General features: G+C 39.3%; 1 protein-coding gene across 3 annotated transcripts in view; it reads left to right on the top strand.

Moving 5' to 3' along the window:
• ABCC8 (ATP binding cassette subfamily C member 8) overlaps window positions 1-21,390 on the top strand; it is a 187,996-nt gene that overhangs the window by 137,091 nt on the left and 29,515 nt on the right. For 2 of the 3 annotated variants that reach the window (XM_063437920.1, XM_063437918.1), the window contains 9 exons: window positions 1,380-1,478; window positions 3,551-3,635; window positions 4,678-4,758; window positions 5,456-5,593; window positions 6,698-6,823; window positions 7,815-7,914; window positions 9,818-10,062; window positions 12,490-12,656; window positions 19,989-20,058. In XM_063437920.1, coding sequence (XP_063293990.1) covers window positions 1,380-1,478; window positions 3,551-3,635; window positions 4,678-4,758; window positions 5,456-5,593; window positions 6,698-6,823; window positions 7,815-7,914; window positions 9,818-10,062; window positions 12,490-12,656; window positions 19,989-20,058 — 1,111 coding nt within the window. The remainder of the gene's footprint in view (window positions 1-1,379; window positions 1,479-3,550; window positions 3,636-4,677; window positions 4,759-5,455; window positions 5,594-6,697; window positions 6,824-7,814; window positions 7,915-9,817; window positions 10,063-12,489; window positions 12,657-19,988; window positions 20,059-21,390) is intronic. The other variant, XM_063437919.1, reaches the window with a different exon arrangement.

Below are 21,390 nucleotides of genomic sequence, written 5' to 3'. Positions count from 1 at the left end.
CCTATGCGACCGGCTGAATGCGCGCGCAGCTCTTGCCGCGCGTGCACATTCAGCCGACGGGGCGGAACGGAGGAGGATCGGAGGCAGAGATCTCCCCGCCCAGCTCTGGAAAAAGGTAAGTTTTACCCCTTTTCCCCTTTCCAGAGCCGGGCGGGAGGGGGACCCTGAGGGTTTGGGGCACCCTCAGGGCACTATAGTGCCAGGAAAACGAGTATGTTTTCCTGGCACTAGAGTGGTCCTTTAAGCTACTTTACAGGAATTTATATATCTGAACTTAAATCAAACGTGATCAAACGTTTCCCTCTCTCTCTCCCTCTGCCGTGCGGTCTCTCGCCTCCGGTCGTCACCACATGCGTGGAGGCCTCGTGGGCTCATCTTACTTAAGTTATGTGGACAACTCATTCGTGGCTTAGCTGGAGTTCATGTGGTGTGCTCCCGTTACTCCCCCCCGCTTAATGCTCATGTCTGTTTCGGTTCCAGGTGGGCTTTTAGTGCATTATTTCCTTGTATTGATGTGGCCCATTGCCGGAGCTAGCTCGGAGGGCTGCCGCTCGGCTCGGCGGGCACGCCCCGCCCCCCCAGTACCCAGTTTTGCACCTTTTAGGCTCATCTATATAGTGTTCCTGAATATTTTGTATGGACATTATTTGGCCGAACCAAACTGGCTCATGAGCAAGTGATATTCGTCCGTACCCAAGTTTCTCGCCGTGCACAAGTCTGTTAGTTAGTAACTGCAGTATTTTGCATCATGTGTAACAAGACTGACATGTCCCAGATATAGTTTAGCATGCAAGGGTCTGCAAGGATTAGGTCAATCTTGCTATGTTTCTCAAGTAGAAGAATAAGGATTTAATGTTCGCTGATGCAGTCAGTACAAATACAGACTTTTTAATAAGTGTCTGATTTTATCTGTCTCTCTGTTTTTCTCACAGTTTGTATGACTGTCTATGGGGCATTACAATGGCCATAATTAGTGCAAGACCTGTTAGTGCTGTGAATTACATAAATTAAAATATATATATATTCACTGGCAAATCTCACTTAACTGCTCCAATATGCTCAACTAAACAAAATATATCAGTTGCACACACAGCTACCCTCCCCAAACAGTGCATATGGCATTCCGCAGTGCATGCTGTGTTGGCCTTTGGGACAGGTGGTTGTGTGTGCAGTTGCCATGGTGACCATTTTTGCCATTTTTGTGATTGTACAGCTAGACAGCAGAAGTGTTGGGGCAAGTATTTAATGTTAAATTACAATTCTTTCAGGTTTTGATGTTAATGTTCACTTTAATGTACACATTTTCAAATAATAATGAAATCTTATCATATATTTTGTTACTTTGTAACGTTATGTCTTCTTGCTTTCCTCATTTTTAGGAGGAGAGGGGCGGTAGCATATGCTTCCCAGAAGCCCTGGCTCTTGAACGCCACAGTAGAAGAGAACATTACTTTTGAAAGCCCTTTTAACAAACAAAAGTAAGTTGTTGTTTTTTGTATGTTTAGAAATAACTCAAAAGTTGTTTAATGCATGTCTTGTCAACATATCTTTACTGTTTACTGATCCCAACGTCCTTGGAATGGGTCAGATCAATTATCTTCTTATCACTGTCTGCTCTGTCCCTGATTTATAATATGCTAGCAGAATATTCCATTCTAACAGTATTAAACCGTGACTCATAAAGAGACTGTTGCCTCTGATGATCTTAGTAATGTGAGCAATAAAAGAACTTGCTACAAACATAAAAAGAATTTGGCATTCCTAATAAAAACAGGAAACAGACACAATACTTGATAAACACATATATTATTATATATTAATTTAACTGCATTTTACCCAGTAAAACAACATAATATAATATATGTCAAAATGTGATAATGGACCTCATGTTTGCTGCAACTGTTTCTCCTCTCCCATGCTTTTACACCAGTCCAAGTATGAAGGTCCACTGAAAGCGTGGATACAAAGTGCATCGTGGCAGTCTTAATCATTGGAGTTGTGGCGCTATAACATTTGGGGTTACCATTTCAATAACTTCTAGTCTAGTGAGAAGTTCAACATTAGCTGTCGAGCTGCTGTTGGACTATATTTCCCATCATTTTCTGATATAAGTGCCCATTACAAGGCAACGTTACACCCATTCTGGGCTAAAACCACCTCATGGCTCCTTCAACCCAAGTGAACCTTGTTCTTGATGTTGAGACTAGCTGTTTGCTATGTCTCGTGCGAAAGGATATTTATGACCCAAATATTGTCCTTTAGTGGTCCTTTAATGGAATGAAGAAGCCATGGACTGAATCCATTAGCAGGGATCTCGGTGGATAAATGAAAGTGCGCTCAAGCATGAGGGAAACCCAAGTGCCATGAGTCGAAAGTACCCCACTCCACGACAATCCACATAATAGAAGTCTAGATACGAATTGGATAGAATACACAGCAGATTTATTATTTGTCTGACAAACTTTCTTAGCTGCTGGAACGTTTATATCTCAATAAATCTGCCTCGGATTAAATCTAATTTGTGCCCAGTCTTTTTCCGCTTTGTTTATTAGCAGGGATAAACAGAACTCTGGTAACTGAGCTGTTCTCCCATTGACTTCATAGCACACTGGCTATTCAATAACAAGTTATGAGAATATCTTTTATAATAGAATCTAGCCCAATGTGTTTTAACTACCTCCCTGTGTGCTATTATCTTTTATTGGTTACCATTGGAGAATAATGTGAAGTTCACACATGGTGGCCACTGAGTTAGAGGTATCCCTTGTGTAGGACACTATATCCTTTTTTAGGGATTATCATAGACCCGAGAAGTGGTAACTCAACAACTACATACTGTCAGGGTCAGGGGGAAACAGAACACACAGACTGAATCACAATAAATAGACTTTCTGTATACTGGTCCCTAGGATGGCCGGGCTAACGGACAAACAGGTTCAGTAAAAATAGCAGAGGTCAAAGGAATACAGAAATCAGGATAAACGTTAAACAAGCCAAGGTCAATGCATCACAGAAGACAGGAACAAGGATAAACCAGAACCAGAATGGAATACCAAAGAAGTATACAGCAGTAATGCGCTATAGGGCGTCTGGACAGTCTGCATTGTTGTCACTAACGTTAATACATGATCCAGCTTTGCTCATGGCTATTTTTTATTGAAAAACCTGACCTTCACATAACAAATTTGACCAGCAATGAATCTGTATTCTTCTTAACAAAAAGAAATCTTGTAATTGCCAAACGTAGATTAGATGTGATACATTACTCAGCTGGTATTGATTTGTATCCAATTTCTTATACACTGTTCAATATGTGCCACTAATTCTTCACCAGTAAATCTTCAGATGCCTCAGATATTTAAAGGACAAGAGATCCGATCACCAACATTCTTTATCTATAAACATTTCATAGATACATAATCTGTATAAAAATTTAAATAAATTAAATTTGGAGATCTGGCAGGGAAATTGCAAATTACCAGCCACAACAGACATTCTAGTTGAGTTACCATTTCATTTGAAATGTTTTATCTGATGTCTCTCTCCACAGATACAAAGCAATTATAGACGCTTGTTCCCTGCAGCCAGATATTGACATTCTCCCCCATGGCGACCAAACACAGATCGGAGAACGGGTGGGTCATTTCATTGATGGGGTACCATGCATAATGATATATTAGATTAGCCTTTTGTTTATGGTGCAAAGATAACAAAGTATGCAACTTATTGTCCTGGGAATATATTAATAATTATAAGTGTATTACAGAAAATAAAATCTACCATGCTACGCATGCATAAAGATTTTCATTCCTTTGCATTTATAAATATATAAGACATCCTTTAATATCACCACCAGCATTCCGTCTGCAATTAATCAGTGTTTATAAAATGCTTAGGTTAAAAAAAAAAAAAACTGTTGTTTTCACTCCATCTTTATACAAGGTATGGATTAGGTCTTTATGGACAATCAAGGCATACCGGATCCCATGATGCTTTGCCATCCTTTATGGAAATTGAGTTCATAGTAATTTGGAATGCCTTGGTAAGATATTGTTTATTTAGGATGTTATATCCCAAAGCTGCCACTCACCAGTACAGTGAGCCTACAATGGATCTGTAAAAAGAGATCTAAACCACTGGTTGACGCAAATCTCCCAACTCTTACCTTGCAAAGCCCCATTGAGTGAGGTGGCACAGATTAACCAGACCTCTTGCACCATGTGACATTGTTATAGCTACAACCCATGTACTTACAAAGCTGCTTAGGAGCAAAAGTTCTTATTTACAGACATATCCTAACATTCCATTTCTGTATGCAAACTGTACACCATAACAATAATTACGTAAAAGCATAAGACAAGGTGCATAGAATGTACCGTATTTGCAATTCTGATGCTTCTGATTCTGAAGTTATAAATGTAAAAAAAAATCTCTTTGGTTTATATGATGATTATACCTTTTTTTTAAGAACGTATTAATTGTTCAAAAGTTTAAAAAAAAACGTACATAAAAAAAATCTATTACTGGAAATGCATTTTCGATTGACAAGCTCTGTTTAAGCAAGGTTTGGCATTGCATTTTTATGGATCTGTTATGAATAAGGTCAGATTTCTTTAGATTTCCTAAATGAGTGATTATTTTAGCTGACCAATAAGTTATACTATGGTGTATTTGCAGGGTATTAATCTCTCAGGAGGACAAAGGCAGCGGATTAGTGTGGCGAGAGCTCTTTACCAACAAACCAGTGTGGTGTTTTTGGTTAGTAATCTATATGGTTAATTTTTTCCATTAAATATTTTCACTTTGTTGTATTGTAGTTGCAAACCACAACTATTAGAAAATATTTAGTACACGTCTTCTACACAGGTTCGAAGAATGTCAATTAGTACAAAATTAGGATGGTATTATTAAAGGGATCTGTTTTTCTGCCTGTAATGTAACTGAGAGTCATGTCTGCCGATCCCCAACATCATGTGCGTTGGCTGGGACAGAGAGAACAAAAATAAAAAGAGGTGCCTAGGAAAATTTGTTAATGGGGAAAGGGGGGCAGAAACTGTGCCATAATTAATACAAAGTGAGTGAGCTCGTCCGGCTTAACTAAGAGGGAGATGTGGGATGTCTCCTATAAACTCACCCCATGTTAACTGAGTGACGGTTTTAAATGAGTGGAGCCAGAGGAACACTTCTCTGTTTTTCCAATTTCTCATAAAGAATGGGTCTCTAGTAGGCATACCACTTTACATGTGTATGCACCTGATTTTTTCAAATATAAATGAACTGGGACGACCAAGGGATTTAAAGTAATGATCCCAACACATTTGATGATTAATACACATTTTTGTAAAATTTGACACATTTTGAAAACAACTGGGAAACTCTTCAGCGTGGTGTCCTGTAATGTAATAGGAAGTTTATTTTTTGTTTTTCATTATTTTTTTTGTTTTTTTTCTCCCAGGATGACCCATTCTCTGCCCTGGATATCCACCTGAGTGACCATCTTATGCAGGAAGGAATCCTTAAAATGTTAAGAGACAATAAGAGGACAACTGTTTTGGTGACCCACAAACTACAGTATCTGCCCCATGCCGACTGGGTAAGGAACTAAAACCTGGCAATATCTATAGGAGGCACATGGATATTATCAGATGTGGGAATATGTCTATATACTCCCAATTTAATCAGAGGATTTGAATGTTGTTTTTGGAATCAGATTTAAAAACATACATTTTCAGTAAGGACCTATTTAGCTATACTAGTCACTGTTTTATAACTTTACAGTATTATGCAGTTTTAAACAGATTCAAATTTGTAACAAAAGATATGGATTCCAACCTCAGTACTGTAAACCAATGCCTATTTCTCCATTTATATTGATAGTGGTGCATGGCTAAATGTTTTTTGTGCCTACCTACAACCTTCTGCTACTGAGCTTAATTTGATTATGCTTATTTGTGTCCCTTCATTTAGAATTCTGCTGGGGTTCAAAAACTTAAAGGGCCAAAACAAGCACTATACCATTGCATCTCATTACATTTATTATAGTGCCTGGAGTCCCCTGATGCTGTCCCTGCATTCAGTGTTAAACCATTTTCAAACAGTTTAACACTGAATGAGGGCCCCTGGCTTTCCGTAACCCAGCCCCTGCTGGAGGTGTCGCTAAGGAAGAGAATACAAACTTCCAATCAACCATACCAATTCATACCAGCAATGGGAGCTGTGATAGGCTGAAAGGGATCAGTCAACACTTTTAGCCAATTACAGCTGCCCTTTGCTGCTCAGATTAATGGTTTCTCATTAGTCCAAGAAACAGAAGGGGATGTGCTGCTGGGGACTCTTGTTTAACATTAAAACATTAAAACCTGTTTAACACTGAATGAAAGGACAGCGCCAGGCGACTCCAAACACTATAACCACATCAATTAGATAAAGCCTACAGTGTCCCTTTAACAGAAATGGATTAAAGGTTTTTACAAAGGGGAAATGTGTATTTTTTTGCACCATATCCATTGCAGTATGTGCATATCACTGGAATAACTGTTACAATGTATATTTGTGGCCTGATACCTTTAAAATGTTTTTTCTGTACATAAAGGTCTTTTACACTTGTAGTATAGAAGGACAGATGTTACCTGAAAGTATGACAGCTAATCCAAAGGACATGCAGTGGGGATTGACTCTCATTCTCAATGTATTCTAGATTATTGCAATGAAAGATGGAACGATTCAAAGGGAAGGGACCCTCAAAGACATCCAGATTTCAGATCCTGAACTCTATGAGCATTGGAAGACCCTCATGAATCGACAGGATCAAGAGCTAGAAAAAGTATGGTATTTATTTCTATTTATTAACACTTTAATCAAGACCTCTCTTATTTCCCATAGAGCCACAGCTAAGTTTGATAAAATGATATGTGTGTTATTTCATTAGAATTTTATAAAGCACAAGTGATGACATCACACATGTCCCTATGTGCCTGAGATTAGTGGGTGTTTCACTACCGAGCTCTCTCTCAAGCACAATTGGGACCGTTACAACACAGAGTGGCTGGAACATTAAAGGGAAACTATAGTCACCAAAACAACTGCAGCTTGATATAGTTGTTCTGGTGAGTATCGTCAGTCCCTGCAGGCTTTTTGCAATAAATACTGTCTTTTCCTATGGGAAAGCATTGTGATTGGCCGAGATCATCACTTATGATGATGTCAGCCAAGGAGGCAGATCAGGGGCAGAACCAGCACCAGGAGACTGGAATAAAAGTATGACTATAATTAGGAAGGCAAGGGCGACCAGGGGGGATAGATAGTGTTTTTACCACTATAGTGTCAGAAATACAGGTTTGTATTCCTGACCCTATAGTGTTCCTTTAAATATGTCCCCTTTACCCGATATACACAGCGGCTGAACTATGTGGCTGTACTGGGTCCTGCTTACTGATGGACCCATTGGGTGGCCCATGCACCTAAACATAGACTGAGCCATGCTGGAGGAGAAGGCAGAGAGGAGGGAGTGCATTTTGGGAGAGCCAGCCTCTGACTCCCAAAAGCCTCAGACAGTAGTGAAAAATATTGTGTGTCTGTATGTGTGTCGTGTTTCTGTATATCTGTGTATCTGCATGTGTGTAAGTTTGTGCATCTGTGTATCTGCCTGTGTGTCAGTGTGTATCTGTCTATATATACATATTCCTTCCAGTCAATGGTTTAATTGAAATGAGATATATAGAAATTAGAATAATTGGTAAGAACTTTAAGTATCTGGATAGATTTTTTTTTTTTTTTTTTTAACAATTTCTGTTTCTTCTAACCTTTCTGTTTAGGAGATCATAATAGACAGAAAGTCCTCGGGGGACAGGAAAAACATGAAAAGAACAATGTACTCCAGGGAAGCCTTTTTAGCAGATGATGAAGATGATGAAGGTAATTCATTATATTTAATTTAACTCAAGCAATTACTTTTTAATTAAAGAGGCATTGCAAACAGGTGGACAATTAAAGTTTAAAGGCACATTAAAATGACTTCATCCTAATGAAGTCATTTGTGGAAAAGATGCTGCTCCTTAGAAACACACTGTTTGCATTTGGCACTTTCCACACCTACTGTCTGTCATTCACACAAACAGCCACCAGGGGCTCCAGACTAAGACAAAAATCAGTTATTGAATCATTTTGATGTCTGGAATCAGTTTGCAAAGTATGATAACATTGGATGCTGTGCGTGTCCAATGGATAGGATGCTTCTTAACGTGAAGCCTTGGATTGGCCAATTAATGTGAATGCACCGTGTGGACAAATTGATGACATGCAGTACGGAGACTGTCCGGGCCCTGGAATAAAGGTAAGTTTTACCTTTAAAATAGCGATTTTAATGATTAAAAATAAAAAAAAATGACTCAATATTCTAAATATTGAGCACCTCTAATATTTGGGTTTTTTTTTGTTTTTTTATAAGAGAGTTCCTTTAACCCCTTAAGGACCAAACTTCTGGAATAAAAGGGAATCATGACATGTCACACATGTCATGTGTCCTTAAGGGGTTAAGGCAATACATCTTATCCTGCTTACTGTGTATATTCAGAGTTAGACAGTTTTTGGAAAAAAAAGTACATTCTGGGGGTAATTCTGCAGAATTTAACTGATTCTGTTTGGAAATGGACAGCTGAAATTGGTTACAAATACTGTGCAAGCAGCAAGGGCAGAGCTAGGCCTCCCTGGTGCTTTCCGTAGGAAACACTGAAATATTCTGTACATCATCCTATGTTTATCCCATACATTAGCACCAATGAACACTGATTGGCTAATGAAGTTGCTGCTTCTTAAGCAGTGTTAGAAATTAATGTGTACTCTGCTTAGCACAATCAATGCAGGTAGGTATTTTTTCTGGTTTGCGTTTATAATCCTTTTGCATTTTTTTTTTTGTTTTGTCTACATTTTGGTTTAAAAAAAATAGAGGAATAATTCCACATTAACATTTTTACACCAAAAAAATCAGAGATTTTCTCCAATCTTTATTTGACAAGAGGGTGTTGTGGCTACACTACCAACTTAGTAGTATAGGTCAGGAATATGAAGACAGAGAGCACTTTAGAATGGCTGGGTTTAACATATATAAACGTGAAACTAGCCAAGATCAGGAAACAAAAAATAAGGAAATACGATATAACTAGTCAAGTCGGGATAACACAGGTTAGAACAGTCAGTAAACAAGCAAAAATCGCATAAACAGAAAATCAGGGACTATATAACGCACTATACCTGGAACCAAGAGGAAATCACGACAGCGCAAAGACTATGTGGCTGAAAACGTTATTCACACCTTAAGTGGACACTGATTGGTACACGTCTCCCTACAACGCAAAAAACTTGGGAATGGGGTCCGTCTCAGTGATGACGCGGCACTCCTAGACCTGGAAATTACAATAGATATGCGCCATGAGTACTCTTCTAGAATACGCAAATGCATTCACCTTCTGATTAGTGCATTTGGCGCGTTCAGGAAGTCCAAATGCAAGCAGAGCTTCCCAACCAACATGCGCAAGAATTGGTTAAGTACCGTCACAGAAGCATTCATATCCTGAGTAGAACTTTTTTCCTTTTCTTTATTCAAGTCTAGAGGAAGTGTATAACCTTCTCATCTTTAATTTGGTGCTAACTAATTCACACTACCCAATTTCACATACTACTACTACCCCTTTTGATTTCACACTATCGGATGACATCGCACATTACACTGTTAACAATACATTATGGTAATTCATGGTGGCTGCGGTGGCATCTTAAAGCATTTTTTATCAACCTTTTTTCTTTTTATCTTTGCTCGCAGTAGAAGAGTTTTCAGACAGTGAAGAGGATGATGACAATTTCTCAACACTTCTGCACCAGAGGGCAAAGATGCCATGGAAAGCCTGTGGAAAGTATCTGAGTTCGGCAGGCTTCTTGTTACTACCACTGCTCATCCTCTCCCAGTTCCTGAAACATTCCGTTATGGTAGCCATCGACTTCTGGCTGGCAAAGTGGACATCAGACGCAATTGTCAATTCAACATCGACAATTTGTCTGAAGGGACAGGTATTTAAGTATGCCTTTAATAATGTCAATGCACAATGTGATATTTCATTTGACCATCGGAGGAAATATTTTCAAGCCAGCCTTGTATAAGAATTTGAATTGTGTTAAAATGCAGGTTACTGGTCATCGTGGTATTATAAAATTTAACAATTAAATCTTTTGGTTTTATCATTTTGCTTTAGCATAAATGGATGTGTGTGTATATATATATATATATATATATATAACTGCTTGTTTGAAGGGGGTTGTGATTTATCAACTCCATTCATTGAGAATAATTACAAAAATAAACTTTAGGTAATAAGTTTTTAGGTTCTTAGTAAAAGAAGATCAAAACTATCAGAATGTCCAGATCTGTATCCATCATTGGCCTCAATTTAAGATTTTTGGATACACTATATATATATATACCTAGTAGAGAGCACTCTGGAGTCTTGGTAAAGTAAATTCAAACTGCTGCTTTATTAAGCAAACACAATAGTCGACGTTTCAGTCTATGCAGACTTTTTTCAAGTCTTGAAAAAAGTCTGCATAGACTGAAACGTCGACTATTGTGTTTGCTTAATAAAGCAGCAGTTTGAATTTACTTTACCAAGACTCCAGAGTGCTCTATACTAGGTATATATATTTTGGTTGGAGATTGTGCATCGGAGCACAAAAAGACCGGGAACATCGAGTGCTGGGACCTGGAAATATATATATATATATTTTATATTTTAGTATGTTGAAGAAAATACTCAAATGAAAATAACTGTCAAGACTGGTCTTGTGTTCTAGAAATATTGTTCCAATAACACCTCTTGAATACAGCGATGTGATGTGACAAGTTTTGTGAACATTGGTGGGATTTATTGTTAGTCCTAAATACTACTACAATCCCATTCCGACCCAAACCACAGAGTCCGTCCCTTTATAGGGGGGAATTCAGGATGTGTTAATGTGCCTTGTTCATAACAGACAGCCCTAACAACCTTCATAAACATGTCATCACGTCAACACATCACATTGAATCGACTGACAGAGTTATTCAATAAACTTCAAATTGTAACAATCTAAAATCTGAATGGCAAAATGTAGGCTAAAATAGCTGTGATGAAAGATATTTCGAAATTAGCTATTTTTGACAAAATCTTCAGATGCAGTTTTTAATTATCAACAACTTGGTGTCTGGTACATAGAAACTCTTAGTGTCTGTTAAAGGGACTCTCCATTTTACTCACCTCGTTCCAGCGCCGGGAGCCTCGTGAAGCCGCGCCCCCTATTTCGTTAAAATGACAGGGAGTTGACTAAAACAATTCAGATGACTAAAATATGACTAAAACTAAAACAATTTAGATGACTAAAATACGACTCAAACCAAAATGGCCGTTTAGTCAAAATACTATGACTAAAACTCAATTGAAATTTGCCGCCAAAATTAACACTGTTTTGTATCCACTAAAGTGTAATTTATATCTTCACTAATGCACATAGATAGAAAAGTATACAATTAAGTTTGTGCCCAGACTGCCATTTTAAGTGTACACATTACAGCAGTCAGTAGACTACTTGAGTGAAAAATGTCATCTAGTCCATTTAGACAAACGTTGACACTGATCGTGGTGCAATCATAGTGGATCACCCCTCCAGAAAGGATTAAAGGAGACGCTTAAAGGAGTTAGTTTTAAAAAATACAATTTTGCAGGATTGCATTGAATAGCAACAGTCTATCAAAGAGAATCATTTTGCATTGAAAGACTTATTCATTTAACCTTGAATTGATAGAAACTCACACCATCTGGCAGACTTTAGAACAAGGTAGCTGAATTGAAGAAAATTGCCCAAAATGTTGGGATTTTGGAGAAACTACAATAAATTGCTAATTTTAAGAATAGCTGAATTGTGAAACATTCATCCTCCTAGCTCTCTCTCTCTCATAGCTTTGACATTATCACCTAAAATTTGCTATTCCATTGTCAGTTTTTTTGCTATTCCAAATTTAGAAGATTTTGGCTATTTTATCCTAACTCTCTCCTTGTAATTAAACCACAAGGGTGCGATTCTTTGTTACAATATTTGTGTGATATAATGTATATATATATATATATATATATATTTATTGGTTTTTAGATATGACTTCAGCTTTGTTTTTGCTCATAGTAAATTCACAAATCCTGTCTGTTCTTTTTCCCCTCAAATTTATTGCAAAAATGTATTTGTTTTTTGAAAACTTGACTACTAAGATAAATGGTTTTTTTTTCCAATTCTTAAAAAAAATATCACACAAGGTAATATGTGTTAAAACAATGTTAATTAAACCGTTATGATACTTTATCCATTATGCATTACCACGGTTTTACCCTTTTTGCTTTAGATAAGGAACCCAATAAATGTTTATTTTCTGAAAGAATCATATTGATATAATGTTCTGCCAATCACCTCCTTTAGGAATGCCGGTTTGATCACTCCCCATACTCTATGGTGTTCAGCATCCTCTCCTGTCTGGGAATTATTATGTGTCTGGCCACATCGATAGCGGTGGAATGGACGGGTCTGAGAGTCGCCAAGAAACTACACAACAGTCTACTCAACGCAGTCATACTAGCGCCAATGAGGTATCCACAGGATAATTCTAAATACTATTGGTTGTGCCTTATTTATAGATAAATGTTGTGTGATTTAAAGGATCACTATAGTGTCAGGAAAACAAACTCGTTTTCCTGGCACTATATAACCCTTAGGTCCCTCCCTCCGTCAGGGCCCCCCTCACGCTGGGCTGAAGGGGTTAAAACCCCTTCAGCCACTTACCTTTATCCAGCGCCGTGCTCCCACTGGTGACCTCTCTTCCCCCTCTGATGTCATCTGCCGAGTAGAGCCAAATAAGCATTTTCTCAATGCTTTCCTATGGACGTTCTGCGTGCTCAATGCGATTTTCACATTGAGCGTCATGGAAGCGCCTCTAGCGGCTGTCAGGAAGACAGCCACTAGGGGCTGGATTAACCCTGCTGTGTAAACATAGCAGTTTCTCTGAAACTGTTATGTTTACATCTGAAGGGTTAAAACCTGGGGGACCTTACACTCAGACCACTTTATTGAGCTGAAGTGGTCTGGGTGATTATAGTGGTTCTTTAAGCTATAAATAAGGAGATAAAATGTTACTTTAATAACGCTAGAAGCTGTGTGTACACGTAATATATCAGCAGATAAGAGAAGCAGCACAGCTGATAAAAAAAATGTTACATAGTAATATAGGCTAAAATATACATTTGTTTATGCTTTTGATTGAAAATAAATAAAAAATACTACTTTACTCCAAAGTGGAAAAATGCTCTTTCTGGATCAGAAACTGTTAATCTTAAATCTGAAAATTCTGAAAATATAAAGCATATATAGAGGTAATCGTGAGCCAAATACTTGTGGAAAGTAATCAGCGCACTACCCTTGCAAGGGGCCCTAACTATACCAGAAGGTATACAGAAAATAAAGACCAATGACGTAAATCCTCTGTTAACAACAATAAGGAAACTATGAAAGCTAATTGTACAGCTGGATGTGAATGACTTGATTCAAGCGTATTACAATCAGGGGCATCGCAGGGGAAGGGGAAGGGGCTGACATAGGCCAAAGCCCCTACTAGGGCCCTGTAAAGCACAGAGTCTGATTTTGGGATACTTACATTGTCACCTAAAATATTGTGAGAAGTGACACAGCAAGAGCCGCCCAACTCGCAAAACACGCGTTGGGGCTTCTTTCCTCCCCGAGCCAAGTCTTTTTTTCTTTCAGCCTCGACAGATGTGATAATCAATACACACAACATATGTGTATGACAGAAGGTCGTTACTACTGCATATGACAACTCCACTGGCTCGGGTATTTAGATAATTAAGTAAGTGGTACACTGCCCTCTAGTGACAGTCTGATTTTACATTCAGCAAAGCACAGGTGCCCTCGAAGGCACAGATTAGAATTTCTTTGAGCAGTCCACCGAACTTTCAATGCCATAGACTGACATCATCAGTTGATTTTTCCTTTGATTATTTTAACATAGTTGCATTCAGGTGTAGAGCTGCTTATCTGGTGGTTGCCCCTGGCACAGCACAGCAGCATTCCATTTGTATACTATATTGCTCTGCCCTGACACTTACACTGATAGTTCTTATTTTGATACTTAGCAATTTGTTACATTGCTCTACCTCTATCAACTGGGATGAGACATATATATATTATAGCATTTTCTGTATATACCTTTTTTGTTAATGTAATTTTCTTTTGTACATGTATGATTCAAATCTATGTGTTTTGTGTCCTTAATACTTGTATACATATACTTTAAGTTTATTTTCTTTAGACACATTTAGAGCTTTCACTATATGTATCTCTGTTTAGTTTATGGATTACAAGTTAGATTTTAACTTCCAGCGGTTTACTACTTCTATGCCAGGCTAATTAGCTGTCCTCTCTCCTTGTTTATTTCTTTTTGAAGATAAGCATACAGCATAGTGTGAAGGTATTGCTCAGGGTGTACAGTTCATACAGCACAGTATATGTTTATTACAGCAGGTGTAGATTTAGTGAAGGGATTCATAGAACATGATAGGGTTTAGGAAGGGACATAGGGCTTGGTATAGGACAGGGATAAGCAACCTTCGGGACTCTAGATGTTTTGGACTACATCTCCCATAATGCTCTTACACCCATAATGCTGGCAAAGCATCATGGGAGGTGTAGTCCAAAACATCTGGAGTGCCAAAGGTTGCCTATGCCTGGTATAGGACAAGGTTTTAGGAAAGGCTTTTGGTCCATATATATGGAAGAGGGCATACAAATGACTCTTGGATTGAGGCCCTTGATTACGAGTGGTATATACACTGATCAGCCACAACATTAAAAATACCTGCCTAATTTTGTGTAGGTTTCCCTCATACTGCCAAAACTGCTCTGATGCATTCAGGTATGTACTCCACAAGATCTCTGAGTCTTGTGGTATCTGGAGCAAAACATTACCAGCAGATCGGATTTGTTGTTCTAACATATCCCACAAATGCACAATCGGATTTAGATCTGAGAAATTTTGAGGCCAAGGCAACACCTTGAACTCTTTGTCATGTTACTCAAACCATCCCGGAACAATTGTTGCAATGTGTCAGGATGCATTCTCCTGCTGAGAGAGGCCACAGCCATCAGGGAACATCATGAAGGGTTGTATGTGGTCTGCAACGATCTCTAGGTAGGTGGTACAAGTCATAGTAATTTCCATAAATGCCAGGACCCAAGGATTCCCAGCAGAACATTGCACAGTGCATAACACTGCCTCCGCCGGCCTGCCTTTTTCCCTTAGTGCATCCTGCTGACATCTCTTCCCCAGGTAAACACACAAGCACCCGCCCATCCACCTGATCTAAAAGAAAGCTTTATTAATCAGACCAGGCAACCTTCTTCCATTATTCCATGGTCCAGTTCTGATGCTCATGGCCCAATGGGAGGCACTTTCGGCAGTGGACAGGGGTCATCATGGACAGTCTGATGCCGGTTCAATGGTTGTCTTTCATTTAATTTCTAGTAGGTACTAAACACTGCATACCGTGAACACCCCACAAGATTTGTAGTTTTGGAGATGCTCTGACCCAGTCGTCTAGACTTCATTATTTAACCCTTATCACCCAGATATTTTCATTTCTGCTTCCAACACATGAATTCAAGAAATGACTGTTCACTTGCTGCCTGATATATTCCACCCCTTGACAGGTGGCATTGTAACAATATGATCGATTTTATTCACTTCACCTGTCAGTGGTTTTAATGTTGTGACTGATCCAGGGACGTTTTAGACGCGAGGCAAACAAGGCATTTGCCTTGGGTGGCATTTTCCAGGGGGCGGCAAAAAAAGCCGCCCCCAAATGCCCAAGGCAAATGTCTTGTTAGCCTTGTGGCTAACAGACATGCCGGTAGGCTGCTGGGCGGTCGGGCGGGCGGCTGGCGAGGGAGCACTTCCTCTGAGCTGTCTGCTGAGCTCCCTCGCGCGCTGCAGAGTGAGGCTGGGAGCCGGAATATGACGTCATATTCCGGCTCCACCTCCCAGCCTCACTCTGCGGCGCGCGAGGGAGCTGAGCAGACAGCTCAGAGGAAGTGCTCCCTCGCCAGCTGAGTTGACAGCTCAGAGGAAGTGCTCCCTCGCCAGCCGCCCGCCAGCGCCGCCCCACCGCCCAGCAGCCACTGGACCACCAGGGAGAAAGATGACCCCCCCCCCCCAGCATTCCCAAAGGTAAGGAGGGGGTTAAAGAAAAAAAAAGTGTTGATGTGAGCCTAGGGCAGCACAAAACCAGGATACACCACTGGACTGATCAGTGTATATGAAATAAAACCAAATATTATATAATATAGTCTCACATTTAGAAGAGCCACCTAAAGAGATCTCCACACACATTAAGTCACTTGAGCTTTCAGAATATGCTCATTTTAATAGCAGTTTATAAAAGTGCCAATCTCTATTTGAAATGATCACTCTTACTTATAATTGCAGAAACACCTCCCTTAGTGTCAATCAGACAGGCAGGGAGGATTTCTTCCACTTCCAGTACCTCCAGAATTTGGCATGCGCGCCTCTGATTGGAGTAAAAAACGTGAGGGCTTACAAAGGCTGCAGACAAGATATCTGCAATTTCTGCAAGCTTAGATAGACTCTAATTAAAAATGCATAACTAAATGTATGCATGCTTTCATTTGGGGCACATCTACTAAACAGTGATTAGAAAAAAATAATTTCATTTGGGCTGTGGAGTGTTATCTGAGACACATGACTGACAAATAATTATACCAGGTCTGATGCAATAATCACATTTAACTGAGAATTGAGGAACAAGAATTGCACATTTTTGGCCACAGATGCTGAAGTAGAATACATTTATTTGCCATGTTGGTTACTTTAGCCTAGAATTTATAATTCCCTTGTCAGTGTTAGACAATCCCCTGTTTAGTGGATAAACCCTGTGGAATCGTGAAATAATGATTATTTGAACTAGTGTACGGGACGGACTCCTATAAGACGCAGGTGGTGATCGCTCACACAAGAGCTGGTCACGATTAGTCTCACTGATCTATGACTCACTTGTAGCATTCGCTGCGCAGAACTGCCATAATCATGATCCAGGCATCCAGCCAAAAAAACTACCATAAATATCGCTGGTTCACACCCCCCCCTAAAATGTTTCCAGTTTGTAGCACATCCCATTACAGTTTAAACTGGATTATAACGTGCTGACGACTTCTGTCAAGCCGCCTGTAAGATTCAATTAAACTCTGTGAGCAACTGGGTGACGGGGATAAATAAATTCAATTCACATGCAGAGTTATTCATTAAAGCATGAATTGATGGGTCTTCAAAGTGAATTTGAAACTTCAGGCTAGAATAGTCAAAATGGAAAAGTTCATTCGTTTTCAAGTTGTCTTATTTTGACTTAAATTTTTAGATCCACTTTGAAACTCACACTTTAGGAATTATAGTCAAAATTAAATGGCAGATTGGCAGCAGATCATTTTCATATTCAAATAATCCTCAGACAGCATGGAATCATTGAAATAAAGCATTAGTTCACCCAGTAAGTGGGGTCACAGATTGTGAGAGAGTGTGATCACAAAATAAGAGATGGCCAGAAATATGTACAATATATACACTGGCAAAATTAAATTATCATGAGATAATAAATGAAACATATGGAATTGCAGCCATGATCAGCTATTTACACCAGGGTACCTACAAATTTTCCCTAGTAATGCATTTGGAATTAGCTTTGTTTAAGTGGCTGATTCGGGCCATCGATCTGTGATACACAGACAGATTGAAAAGGGAATTAAAGGCCCAGCTCTGTATTAATGCAACTCGATATTTGATATTCAGCCTTGTAGCGTGAAGACAATTGTCTTATTCTAATGACAATTATTCTAAAATTGTCTTATTCAATTGTCTTATTCTGATGAAGTCCGGTATTTATGGGGAACACACAGCTCAGTGTCATGGTTCTGTAACCTAGAATGTGCAGGTGCCATCCCTGTTTTATGTCAATCCATTTAGCCCACTTCTCTCAGCCTGTCATTGCCATTCAGATTGTCCAGAAATGACGTTGATAATGCATAAGTGCTAATTCCATATTATCAGTACAGCTGAGGAGGGCCAGTCTATGTATGCCAGGGACAGCCCTGTTTTTTATCTGCTTCTACCAGGGGCAGGCTGGGCAGGGGGCAGCGTGTACCCAAGCCTCCCTGGATGGCCCATACAGTGGTCTCACCACCCGCTCAAAATCACACACACAGTACTGCACAATAAAAGCAGCTCTATGTGTGTGTGTGATTTGGTGATTGGCAGTGGCAGTGTGTGATTGAGCAGGAGTCAGAGTGCGAGTTGCAGAGATCACAAGTGATCAGGAAGTGAATCACTGTTTAGTAGGTATACCCCAATGAAAGCATGTATTTCTTCATTGTGGATATATCTAAAACAGCCTGCAAAAGCTGTAGATCTCCTGTCTGCAGCCTTTTCGAGCCTACCCTTTCTAACCCTACCCAGATTTAATGTGGCTGTCCAATCACAGATTTCACAGTGCCGCTCAGTAAAAAGTCTTTGCAAGTCAGTTGCTCTGGAAAATTGCTGCCTCTTGAGTTTAGCTCCACTGAGCTAACCAAACCAGGAAGTAAGAGGGCTAGTTGTGTGATTGACAGCCAGAGGGGTGTGACAAGCGGCATTTATAAAAGTGGCAATTCTTTTGAAATCTGTCACTTTTTCTAGTATGAAAAAAAACAGAACACAGTCTTCACAGATAAAGTGTTTTAAGGATCTTTGTACCTTTAAATTGTAATACACTGATCTGTAGTACATATTTAGCTTAGAGCAGTGGTTCCCAACCCAGTCCTCAATTCCCCCCTAACAGTCCAGGATTTAGGGATTGCCCAGTTGTGTCTAAGAAGATGTTTTTAGAATAAGAAAAAAACAAAATCACTTTAGACACAACAGGGTAATCCCTAAATCCTGGACCAGTAGGGTGTACTTGAGGACTGGGTTGGGAACCCCTGGCTTAGAGTGTTCCATTAAGTCTGGCAAAGCATCACAGGATTTGTAGCTTTACAACAGCTGTAGAGCAATCTTCCAGCCAATCCTAGTTTATTGTAATAACCTGCTGAGAATTTTAATTTCTCCTGTACAGTGTTTTGTGTGATACAGTATTTAATTTACACGGAATGTAGAGTTTAACGTAATTTTTTTTCCCATGACCTTTAATGAGCTTTTACATTGGATATTAGTGTAATAAAATTGAATCTCTCCTTATAGAAAGATTTGATGAATTTTCTATTATGGCAAATTTTGATACTTATTATTTCTTATTACATTTTTACTTTAGTTTGGTTTTATGAAATGTAACAATTTTAGAATGTTTTACAAAACAACTCTATGGACTTTTTTATGCCGGGGCGCATTGTAGGGGACAATCGGGTGGCTCAAGCTGTTAGGGCCACCTTATGGAAATTATTTTCCAGGGGGCTCAGTCATTGCTGCGCTTTAACAGCGCAACTGGGCCCCCTCTGATGATGTCAGAAGCTGGGAGGTAGTAACTGCCCCGGTCACTTCCTCCCAGCAACCACCGGAAGCCGCACGGGAGGAGGAAGGAGAGGAGGGAGTCAGAGTGGGAGAGGGGCCCATGGATCAGTTTTTGCAAGCAGGGCTCCATGGATCGTATGTATGCCACTGACCCTGTCCATTTTCCTCCCTCCAAACATTGAGAAGAAACCTGAGAGATTTTGTATAGAATTCAACAATCTTTAAAATGCTGACCCTAAGCAACCAACTTCAAAAACACTCTAGATAATTTACGACTGTAACAAAATGTACCAGTCTACCAAAATCCAGCATTACATTATTTGTTATTAATTGAACCCTCTGGGTTGATTTTTTTCCATGTTAGGTTCTTTGAAACCACACCACTTGGTAGCATATTGAACAGATTTTCTGCAGATTTTAATACAATCGATCAGGTATGTTACTGCTATTTTAATTCTAGAACTCTACTGTTATTCGTTGCTGCAAAATTCCTGTTAAAGCATTTTATAACTATGTGATGCTGATAGGAGCTTTTGAAAAGATTTAAATGTGATTGCAGACCACATCAGGGCATGGTTTATTGATATTCAGTGGAATAAATGGCAACTAAATTTATTTGCAAAATAATCTAATTATGTGGGTTAACTAAAATCACAATTTGCTTAAAGGAATAATATAGCGTCGGGAATGCAGACATCTATTCCTAACACTATATTAACTGTTTAGGTTACCGGTCCCCCTCTGTTAAGTTGAAAGTGAGTTTTCTTCCTCCCGCAGCTGATCCTGACTCTATGGCTGAGGTTGTCAGTCATTGAGAGGCTATTGCACCTGTGTGACAAAATATCTCGCTGCGCCAATCAGCATCTCTTCTAATAGATCTACATTGAATCAGTTGCATCTCTATGGGGAGCGTTCAGTGTCTCCATGCAGAGCGTGGAGACGCTGAATATCAGGTAGGAAGCACATTGAGTGGCTGTCTGAGTGACAGCCGCTAGAGGTATTACTGGGCAGTAATGTAAACACTGCATTTTCTCTGAGAAAGGCAATGATTGCATTGAAAAGCCTGCAGGGATAGGCTATAGACACCAGAACCACTACATTAAAGGGACACTATAGTCACCAAAACATCTTTAGCTTAATGAAGCAGTTTTGGTGTATAGATCATGCTCCTGCAGTCTCACTGGTCAATTTAGAAGTTAAATCACTTTAGAAGTTAAATCACTTTGTTAATGCAGCCCTAAAAAACCTCTGTGCATGTGACTTACACAGCCTTCCTAAACACTTCCTGTAAAGAGTCATCTAATATTTACACTTCCTTTATTGCAAAATATGTTTAATTTATAATTGATTATCTTCTGTTCTGTTAATAGCTTGCTAGACCCTACAGGAGCCTCCCATGTGTAATTAAAGTTCAATTTACAGAGCCGGAGATACAAACTTTCAAAATTAAGTTACATGTGATTAAAAATGTAACCATTTTGTTTTCATGCAGACTATGTCAGTCAAGGCCAGGGGAGGTGTGGCTAGGTGTGGACAGAAACAAAAGTGATTTAGCTCATAAATGGCAGAGAATTGAGCAGTGAGGCTCGAGCGGTATGATCTATACACAAAAACTGCTTTATTAAGCTCCACTGCCAGGGGAGTTGTGGCTAGAGCTGCATAAACATAAACAAAAGTGATTTTACTCATAAATGGCAGAGAATTGAGCAGTGAAACTTTAAAGGCATGATCTATACACTAAAACTGCTTTATTAAGCTAAAGTTGT

The sequence above is a fragment of the Pelobates fuscus genome, chromosome 12 (genome assembly GCF_036172605.1).
Source record: "Pelobates fuscus isolate aPelFus1 chromosome 12, aPelFus1.pri, whole genome shotgun sequence".
Taxonomy (NCBI): domain Eukaryota; kingdom Metazoa; phylum Chordata; class Amphibia; order Anura; family Pelobatidae; genus Pelobates; species Pelobates fuscus.
This window is presented reverse-complemented; position numbering and strand designations above follow the sequence as displayed.